Source organism: Charadrius vociferus, unplaced genomic scaffold (assembly GCF_000708025.1).
Source record: "Charadrius vociferus isolate BGI_N301 unplaced genomic scaffold, ASM70802v2 scaffold335, whole genome shotgun sequence".
NCBI lineage: Eukaryota > Metazoa > Chordata > Aves > Charadriiformes > Charadriidae > Charadrius > Charadrius vociferus.
In genome coordinates this window covers 376,304-386,631 of record NW_009648455.1, presented here as the reverse complement: position 1 = coordinate 386,631, position 10,328 = coordinate 376,304, and the positions used below count along the sequence as shown (strand labels likewise).

Sequence of the window (10,328 nt, the reverse complement as noted above, 5' to 3'; positions counted from 1 at the left end):
AATCCATCTCAGCAGCCTGTCAAGGCTTATTGTGAACATACATCCTCAAATCAATCGCAGGCAGGGATCCTGTCGTGTGTGTCAGGTTCTCCTCTCCCTCAGCGCCAGGAAATGCTGATTAGCTCTTCCGCCTTCTCCTTCTAGGCAGGCTGCAGGAGTTGCTCCTCCACCAAGAGCTGGTCTTCACACACCTCCCTTTCATCAGTCGTTGGTGTGTCTTGAGAGGTGGCTCTGGCAAAGATGAGGCCAGCTTCAGCAAACACCAAAGCATCTTTGTTCATTAGTCCATTACAAAGAGCTTGAGGCTTTCCAGCCTAGCAAATGCTTTAAAGAATTTGAGTTCCTTTTGTAAGGATGATAAAGCCCTCCAAATCTCTGGGAGGGGTGAGAAGTGTGGTTTCCACCTGCAAAATTACCTTCCTTTCTTGTATTAAGAATAGATATATCTGGGCTTATACAGCTGCAAGTTTAGAAGATACCATCTTTTGGGTTACCAAAATGAAATCCCAGCCCTCTATTTTAATACTGGGTTCCCTCTTCATATCTTTTAGCCCATGCTGATGAATATTTTTAACAAATACTAATTTGATCCTGTTTCTTCGTGCTTCGTCAGGCTCACTCATCTTTGTGTTGAGGAAGTAGAGGTTAGGAACAACAGATTTACCAGATCTGTCTAGAGAGTGCAGGCCCTACAGCATCTAGAGTACTCTATTGGAATTGTATCCTCTCTCCCAGAGGGTCTGTTTGCAGGAGGAGTTTTTGGGGTTTAATTTTTTTTTCCTTCCTTCCTGTCTCAGGAATAATTGCTGTAGCTCCTTGACATATAGATTTACAGTGGCCTACTCTAATACAGGCTACTATTTTTTGGGGCATTTGGAGCTATGTACGTCACCTGCAATAACTTGCAAAGCAAAGAGCAAGCTCTGATAGAAGAGTTGCTTCTGCTGGTGCTGCTTCTGGAAGACTGAGATGGTCTTTGTCTTTCCTGTGGATCCCAAAAATGTTTAGGGGCAGCACACTGAATCTTGTCTAGCTTTAGACTGTTTTTTTCAACTAAATAGTTAACGATCGTTTTGGGATAGTGTCATCTTTGGGAATGCTGGGCCATCTCCTGCTTTAATCCCTTTAGGAGAACTTAAAGAGGCCTATTTGTGACACCTTTGTGGCTCAAAACTGCTATGATGCAGTTTATTTCCTTTTGTTAATTGTCAGTTGTCAGTCACTTACATGTCACTGTCAAAACATTACTAGTGTCAGACCTAATATACCACCTACAAAAATGAAAGCAGTTCCTAACGAAATGGTTCAGAGAAATACACACATCTCTAACACAAATAGAAAATTCAATTCAAGCTTGTCAGTTTTATTTACCCAGGATCTTATGTATGAATCAACCTCTCAATGAAAATGGCAAAATATAACTTCCTGTGGCTTGCTGTATTATTCTCTGTTCAATTTTAGTTTCTCTTCTGGGAATTCACATAACCACCTTTTGAGGGTTATCTGCCTTGCTAGCTTTGCATAGTGAATTTGTTCTCCTTTCCTGTTGTGGAAAAAAAGACTTCTCTGGTACTGCGCAGCTGTCAGTGCATTATAGGCCCAAAGATTTTGTTATTTTGTGGTGGTGGTGGAGGGAGCAATGATAGTCATTTATAAAGCTGCTTTTGTTGTTCCCTAGAGTCATTCACCACTGAAAATGACTCTGCTGGGGTGGAGCAGAGCAGCGTACTGCACTTCACTGCTGGGGGAACTCCCAGACAGAGAGAGGCTGTTGAGAACTTTCTATAACGTACAATCTCTACAAAACAGGCAAATTCCCAATTCCTCGTCTCGTGCAAACTCAATATGAAAATAACACAGCTGATTTTTTTCTACTGGGATTTGAAGCTAGCACATCAACTTTAATGTTATCCCTTAGGTCAACCCCCTACAGAAATGCAGGGTGCAAAGGAAACAGGGAAATGCCTACATCTGCTTGATTGTGCAATTACGGTAGGCTTACCTGTACTCTTTGCTGAGGGGGAGCTTTCTGCCTGCCAGAAAGCTAGGTGATTTCCTGGAGTATGACCACTGTTCATAAGCAGGGAGGCACCTGTAGATGTGCACGTGTATGTATATGTTAAAAGTCTATTCTCTATAATAAGAGCTACAGCTAGTGGGATGAGAGGGGAGATCCCTTTCTGTTTATTTGTGTTTTCCTTGGTATCTCTCACCGCTAATCGTGCTGCTTGGTTTGCCTTAGTAGAGAACAGATTTCAGCGTGCTACGTCTCATCTATAGCCAAAGCTTGTGGTTGTGACCTGGAACTCAACCCAGTTTCGTTTCAACCAGTAAGGTAGAGGTTCTTAATTACTCAGTTTTGTATGGAAATTAATTCAGTACTGTTGGGTTTCTTGATTGTTGGTTTGGTTTTGGTGGGGTTTTTTTGTGTGTGTGTTTGGGTTTTTTTTAAAGATGGATCATAAGACTACTGCAGAAAAATGTCTTTATTTGCCTTGTTTGATAATCTTGCTCCATAAGACTACTGCAGAAAAATGTCTTTGCCTTGTTTGATAATCTTGCTGTAATGGTCAGGTTGTGTGACCAGGAGTGGAAAGGGTCTTTGTGTAGCGTAGGAACAGCTTATTTCCCTGCGGGACATCAGTCTTTCACTTTGACTGATGTTCCCATTGTAGCTCTGCTCCACGCACTCATCTGCAATCTCTGCTCGGAAGGATCGGTTCTCCTCCTTTGGCCACTATTTCCTGCAGTTAAGACTCTCTAGCTGGTGTTTTCTGCCTGTGAGGAGCCATGAAGTCGTATGACTTGTGGAAAGAGCAGAGATAACAACAAGCACCCATCTGTTCTTCTTTTCCATCCCTTCGGGATGTCCGGGTATCCCTGGTTAGAACTCTTCTCCAGATAAGATAGTGGAGGTGTCACTGTGGGGCGGTCAGGCCAGAAAACAATAGCGGGTTGAGTCCAAAAAACAAGATTGATCAGTAAGTACATCTCCGTTGTCAATAAGGGGCAGAACTGCTCTGTGGAGGTCAAGGCTGGAGCTGTACCCCACATCCCTTCAGCTTCTTCCTCTGATAAACTTCCAGGAGAGCTATCACACTTGCTCTTCAGAACGCTTGGGGTCAGAAGCTCTACTGAGAGGTAGGCTGCAAGAGCCACAGTCTGTGCAAGGGCTTTCAGGCCTCTGTTACTTGAGTGGTAACTGTTCCTTGGCTGAGTGGGATGTTGCAGTACTTGTTTTTCTCTATCTGCTTCATCATCCAGTTGCAGCCAGTGTCTTCGATGGGTGAGTAAAGAGGCATTGCCTTCAAGCTTATTTCTATTTGCCACCTTTAAGGTTCATGCAGAGCCTTGGTATTCTTAGGTAAAAGACTGAAAGACGTGAGAAATATCCTTTTTCTTGGAAGGTGGTGTGAAATTCTTTCCAATTGGAAAGATCTTTCTGTCACAGAGGGTGAATCCTCCCATATTGGGACAATCTCTACTGCCAAGACACTGGGATTTTCCTCTCTCTTTGGAGGAGAGACTCTACGAGTAGATATTACGCTACTTTACCTGCTTCTTTGACAAATCTTAACTGAATTTAGTGTCATAATGCAGTGCTGCTCCTTTCATTGCTTAGTCGTGCCACAGCAGAGACCTCCAGTTACACAATACACACAGGATTAATCTCTCTGCAGAATGGTGGGTTTATGAATGCTTGCTAGAGCCTGATTTGTCATCCAATATATATTCTAGCATGTCAGCTGGAGAACTAATGATTTCATCAAGATAACAAATTGAAAAGCTTTACTTCATAGCTAATGCTTGTCAGGCTGAATTGCTCAGGCCACGCAAGAAGTGTTGGGGAGGAAAAAATTGAGCCAAGAAAAATGAAAAACAGAGGGGAGCTGGAGACAGTTATATGTCTTGTGTACCCCCCCCACCCCCCAGTGCTTTTGTTGTTTGGGGAGGAGAGATGAGAGGTTGATTGGTTGTTTCTATATTTTTGTGATGCTTTTTTTTCTTAAAAACTCAGATTAATTTTCAGTAAATTGTGCTGCCAAAGACTGCTTGGTGTCTGCAGGGAGGTTGGCTTAGGGCAGCCCTAGCAGTCTGAGGTGTTCAAAAGTTCTGCTTTTTCTGCCTCCTCTTCACTCCTGCCTGAAGCTCTCGGAGAAATGAAAGCGGGGAAGGGCGTACCACCCCATTTCCCTGCTCCCCTTCTTCCAGGTGCCTCTGAGCTGCTACATGTTCATCTCAGTAAATTTGGTCTTTATATTATCTTCTAAATGTTTAGGAGACAATGTGATCTCCTTAGATGAGTGTTTTCAGTCTGTCTACAAAGAATATTTCATAAAGTTAATTATACTATATGAAAGCTAATGAGAGCGTGTGTATTTTTGGTGCTCCCCAGCTGGGAAGCTGACAGGGCATTCCTTGCTTTGCCTCGTTTGGCTTTTAACAACGCAAGAACCTTTTAATCTTAGTCAGTGAGTCACCCTAAGGCCATACCAAATCATCTTGTGGAAACCAAGTGAGTTACACTGAGGGAAGCCCGGAGGAAGCTCTCTTCAGCTATGTGCAAAGAAAAGGCAGGACCTATCTTTCCCTGTTGCAAGAAGTCAAGCAAGCTTTTTGGAGGATGGGATTTAACAGTGCTGCTGCTGTCTGTGGGCAAGGGGAGGCACGGAGAGGTGCGTGAAATCGAGAGCTCAATGGGGATTGTCTGGTGAATCTCATCAAAGATCTGCTGCGGTCCCCCCTCTGATGCTCAGGAGAACTAAGGGCTGGTTGTGGTGGGGAGTGAATCTGCTCTACATATCTCATGAATTATGGTACTAGAGGTTACCTTTGTAACCCAGACCTGCGCTCCCTGTGCCAGCTTGCAGCTCTGCAGCACTCTTATGACTACAGCAGCTGCCCCTGCCTTTTATGCCGCATTCGAGGCCAAACAGAATGTGTCTATAGCTGAGGATAGCATAAGGATGTTTGTCAAGAGAGTTGTTGTATTTGTGAGAAGGTACAAGATAGCATGTCAGTGAGACAGGTATTTACAGAGGTTGCAGCTAAATAAGGGTGACTTGAAGTCCATTCTCAGAAGCACTTGTAGTTCCCACTTCAAAGTCAGTGAAGCAAATCAAAATAATGAACCAAGAAGGTTTATCTGCATCCAGAGCATTCTAATAGAAATGAGAATGTCTCCTCCCCTTGAGGCCCCCCCCCCCCCCCCCCCCAAATTGCATCACCCTATTGTTTAAACAAAACAAACAGAGAAAGCAGTTTTAGAACTTGAAAAGAAACGTGGTGTGGAAAGTACAGGGTATTTCAGTCTGGGATGCATTTAATCAGAATGATTGGTTTTATTAGCCTAATTCTAGCAAGTGGTAATCAATTTTCTTTACTCAAGACAGCGTTAGCATTCATTTTGCTTAATAGGGAATAGCTAGTCATGGGTAAGTGGTGCTTGATCAGGTATTAGATGTAAATGAAAATGAAACCTCTGGACTTTTCGTGAGGAAGCTGCCAAATTGGGGTTAATTAGGAGAAGACTGAAAATGTAATGAACGCTTCAGTTTTTCATTCTTTTTCTCCCTATGGTATTCTTATGTTTTAATTGTTTGCAGAAGGTTCAGAAAGGCCTCTGAAAACGGACACGCTCTTTGAGCACTGCACAAACAGACACGGACATACCAGGAGATCCGTGTGTTTATATCTTGCCCTCACAAACACGCACTTCACTCACAAACATCTGATCTCCTGTGGGTTTGTGGGTGTGCAAGGACCGTGACTGCGTAAAGAGTTGAACATTTTGCTCCAGAAGGGCCTGATTCAGACCTTAATGTTATGTAGAATTTAAGATTTTAAGATAACAAAAAGATTTTGGGAAGCTGTTGCAGATGCAGGGAGATGGCAACATCTCATAAAACCACAAGAGATACTGTGAATCATGGAGGTGGTTAGCAGTTGGCAAAGAGGGAGGTGGGGGACCGAATCTTTAAAGGAGACCGGGTCACATGGACAGCGGAGAACAAAACTCCAGATAAATGGAGCAGGGTCTCTTTCTCCCACCTCACCTCTCTAAGCACACATTCTTGGTTGGAGTCAGCCTGCTGGGCTATAGATCAGCTTTATTGTGGTCTGGGATAGCAGCTCTTATATTTAGCTGTTTAAAATTGTACCCTCAAGTAAGTAGGAACTGATAAATTATGCTTAGAGATTGCTTACAGTTATTTAGAGGTCTAATAGTTGAAATTGAATATTTTCTTTCGGTACGCTTTAAGTGTAACATTCCTGTTGGATATCTTGCGGTTCATGCTTTAACTGATGCTTTATGGCAACTCAACCGTGAGGGCTGACATGGGCTATGGATGGATTTTTAGAGAGGCTGAATAACTTGTTTGAAGTCTGGTCCTCTTCTCCAAGACGTGGGAGAGTTACCAGTGCCTTCAGGAGGGGCTTGCAGGTGCTCAGTTAACATGTCACCAAAGGGTGGATGTCCTAGGCTTTATCCAGTGCTCCCAGGACATATTTCCTATGGCAAAATCACTCCCTGCACCTCAAGTTTATTTATATTACTTTTTCCCCCCCTATTGTACTCTACAGCTGCTAAACAGCATGTCAGACTGTTGCATAATGTTGTAAGAGCTCTGTTAATTTACTTTTTCTTCCAAGACATTTAAGTGGAGCTGTCAGAATTTTCCATAAGGCAATTAGTTAGCTGGTGTTGCTGTTTCTCCTCAGGGATCTCTATCCATCACAATGATTCTGTTAAGACAGGAATAGAAAAAGAAATCATTTTGCATTCCTTGCAATTATCAGTCAACAACTTGATTTGATATCTACCAGATGTTTTGTCTTGTCTCTTGCTGCATGTCTCAGCCCTGGACCCCTGCTCTGCCTACATCAGCCTGAACGAGCCCTGGAGGAACACAGATCATCAGATAAACGGTTCCCATGGCCAGCCAACATGCGACAGTCAAATCGACGGGGAATGGTATCGCTTCACTGGCATGGCTGGCGATGCTATGCCTACCTTCTGCATCCCGGAGAACCACTGTGGCACCCATGCTCCCATTTGGCTGAATGGCAGCCACCCGCGAGAGTCAGATGGCATCGTCCCACGCCAGGCCTGTGCCAGCTTCAATGGGAACTGCTGCCTTTGGAATACCACGATTGACGTCAAGGCGTGTCCGGGCGGGTACTACGTGTATCACTTAACCAAGCCTAGCGTTTGTTTCCATGCATACTGTGGGCGTAAGTAACTGCTGAGATTGCTTTTCTGAAACCCCTTCGTCCTCACGATGCAGGAGAGGTAGTGAGCATCCATATACCTGACAGTAGTGGCTGGTTTCTGGCTTTCTCACCCAGAAGCGTGTCAGGTGATGCCGTGCAGATGGTGGCCTGTCTATAAGAGACCGATTAGACTGTTTCACCTCTATGAATTCTAGCCTTTGTCCATAGCTGACCTGGCCGCAGTGATTTAATGCTCTCTGTGGGCCCTGTGGTTTGTCTTGGCATGCTACCAAAGCCAAAATTTGCATCTCTGACTTACAGTAATTAAACTAGATTGTTTCTCATCAGCTTCAGTCGTTCAGCTTTCCTAGTGTGGGCTATGTCTGTAACCGATGGACTAGACATAGGGTGTGAAGCTGTCGGTACCAATACAGTATTTTCGGTGCATGCTCAGTGGTTTGTGCTGACAACATTCTTGTCGTGCCCTAGATTTTTATGACATCTGTGATGTGGTGGATTGCCAGGACTCCTGCCTGGACACCAGTGACTGCACGTGTTCCCTGGGGACAACACTAGGACCAGATGGACAGACATGTCTTGGTAAGAGTAGAAATAACTTGTCAGTTACTGATGCTTTCTTTCCCCTTTGTTTTGTTGCTTGCATCTCAATCCATTGTCTCACAAAGCAGTATAAAAAAAGGAAAAGTATTTAGAGAAGTTTTTCCCCCTTGCTGCCTAGAAAAGGTCTTTGGTTCTGTAAATGGTTCCCCCAGGGTGAGATACAACATGCCATGACTGAATACATTCTGGTGCCCCTGGAGCTACACAAGTACAGAAGCTGGATTTGCTTTCTGCATGGTCCAGCTGCTGAAGGCAGCAACTTCACCGTCAGTAGTGGAGTCTCCTTGCAAGATCACAGTTCAGCCTCATTGGTATTCAGGAAAGGCTGTGCAGTCTGTCATTAGAGATTTCCTCTCGCCCACTCTGTTGAATGCCTCTTTCTTCCAAGAAGTTTTGCTGGCTGGCGCTACGCGCTGGTAGGGCTACGCGCTAAGCTTCACCATACTTACTGCCCTTGTGGGGCATTGTCCAGGGCCTAGGGTTTGAGGAGAGCCAAAGGATTGCAGGTCACAGCACAGCCTCAGTGGCTCTAGGCAGCATGACAAGGTGGTATTCAGGGGGCTGGCACTTGGTGACAGCGCTGGCAGAGGCTGACGTGACTAGGAGGGAGGTGGAGGGCTGTAAGTGAGAGCAAAGCGGGCTTCAGGGATTTTTGAGGATATCCCCATGAACATGAGGTGAAGGACAGCTGTGGTTGTGTGTGGTGCTGGGAGGAGAGCAGCTGGGCTGTGAGGTCTGAAGAAGATGGTCTGTGGGTGTCGTGGTTTAGGCCAGTTAGGCAATGCAAGGGGCTGTTGGGGAGCTGCAGAGCCACACTGACAGATAGGAAGAGATGGCATGGAGGGAGAAAGGGGTGCTAGTGTTTGGGGGAAGTGGGATCTCATCTTTGTCTTTGAGGCTTGATTTGGTAGAGGAGTTGACAGCAGAGTTGGTCCAGCAGGCTGCACGGCAAATGAGTTTCTTCCATACGGACTATAGCTGACAGAGCAGGCGTGGGTGGTTTCTTTCTTCACACTCCTCATGTCTGTGGGCATCAGGGTAGGGGCCACAGTCGTTACAATCTGTAGAGAGAGCAGCCTGGACCTGCTGCAGCTTTACGCTTGCTCACACCAATTCTACAGAATGATTTGCTAAAGCTGCTCCACATCTCTGCAGCTGAGTGGCTGACTTAGCACTCTCAGCTAAATAAAATCATCTGTTGGCTGCTTCTTTGCAAGACTTCCAAGCACAGAAGTGCCCTTGACAAGCACCAGCACTCAATAAATGTGTGGCAGGCTCACAGGGAAGGATTTCCTGCAGCAGAGAGGCATGCGGGAGTCCTGAGCCCGTCTGCATGTGCTGGAGCTGCATTCATCCCCCTGCTGCCAGGCCGGGCAGGAATTGTGCACTGCTGCTTCTCTTTATGATAACCAGATGGCACAGCACCTCAGCCGTAATAATCACACTGGTTTACCTATCTGCAGCCTTTCTTCTTGTATGGCTTGTTCATCTTTCTAATGACTTTGTTATGCTGAGTAATTGTGCGATCATATCCGAGAGCAACTGTGCCGGCCTTCCAAAGAAACCAAATAAATCTGTACTAGCCTCTCCTATGCCTTTCCTATGTGGAGAATATTCTTCCTTTCCCAGCTTGCCTTAAGAGGGGGCTGAAGATGCTGTGCTAATGCTAAGCAGCTCTGTCTGTGAACCTTCCTGTGCTAGGCTGACTTCTCTTCAGTACATTATATGCTTTGAATCCCAGAGTAGAACTGCTGATCCCAAGTTGTATTTTCATTTGCAAACTTACTTAGGGGGTAGATTTAGGTCTTCGACTTTCTGTCATGGATCCACCGACTCAGTGCATTGCCTTTGACCTCTTGAATACCTGGATCCATGTTGGACTAAGCCATGGTTAAAATCAGTTCAGCACTTTCTTGATCCAGTCTCAAGAAAACCAGCCTGTTTCCCAGAAGTTCTGGTTGTCACTGGTGCAGAAGAGCAAGGACAGATCTGTGTGTTGTAGAACTTGGAGGACCAGCAAGGTGAATTGCTGGGTACAGCTCTCGACCCAGCCAAGCTCTAGGACCTTCTGACGGCATCTCTATGCCTTTGCCAGTAGCCCTTTCCCTCTGCACCCTCTGTTTAGGCAGCTTTAGTTTTATTGTTGGAAGGGAAAGTGTGGAGCCTGTCACATGTGTGAAAAGAGAAGTGCCTGCGTGTGTCTCCTCGACATGCTTCCTCCCTCCCAAAGCAGGGTACCAGCCATTTCTTTGGCTAAAAATACTCAATTTGCATCGCTTCTGGAAGGACACACCACCACCAGCTGCAAGCTGCAGGTACTTTGTATGTGTGGGATCACTTCTACTAAAGAGAGCTTATCTCTGACCTGTCTCTTGAAACGGTATTTTTCTTTTTCTTGTTTTGTTTGTTTTAAGCTTCTGACATACAGTAAATGGTAACTTCTAAGCTGTTTTGGTGAAGCCCTATGTGAACCTTGATTGATAACCTCGGCA

At 45.2% G+C, this 10,328-nt stretch overlaps 1 protein-coding gene across 1 annotated transcript in view; it reads left to right on the top strand.

Annotated features, from left to right (window-relative positions):
* The first annotated feature begins 3,148 nt into the window (after positions 1 to 3,148).
* Positions 3,149 to 10,328, top strand: part of OIT3 (oncoprotein induced transcript 3) — a 23,977-nt gene continuing 16,797 nt past the window's right edge. Inside the window, exons 1-3 of the mRNA XM_009885640.1 lie at positions 3,149 to 3,286; positions 6,862 to 7,236; positions 7,705 to 7,815. Of these exons, the coding sequence (XP_009883942.1) occupies positions 3,223 to 3,286; positions 6,862 to 7,236; positions 7,705 to 7,815 (550 nt within the window). The 5' untranslated portion in view covers positions 3,149 to 3,222. The remainder of the gene's footprint in view (positions 3,287 to 6,861; positions 7,237 to 7,704; positions 7,816 to 10,328) is intronic.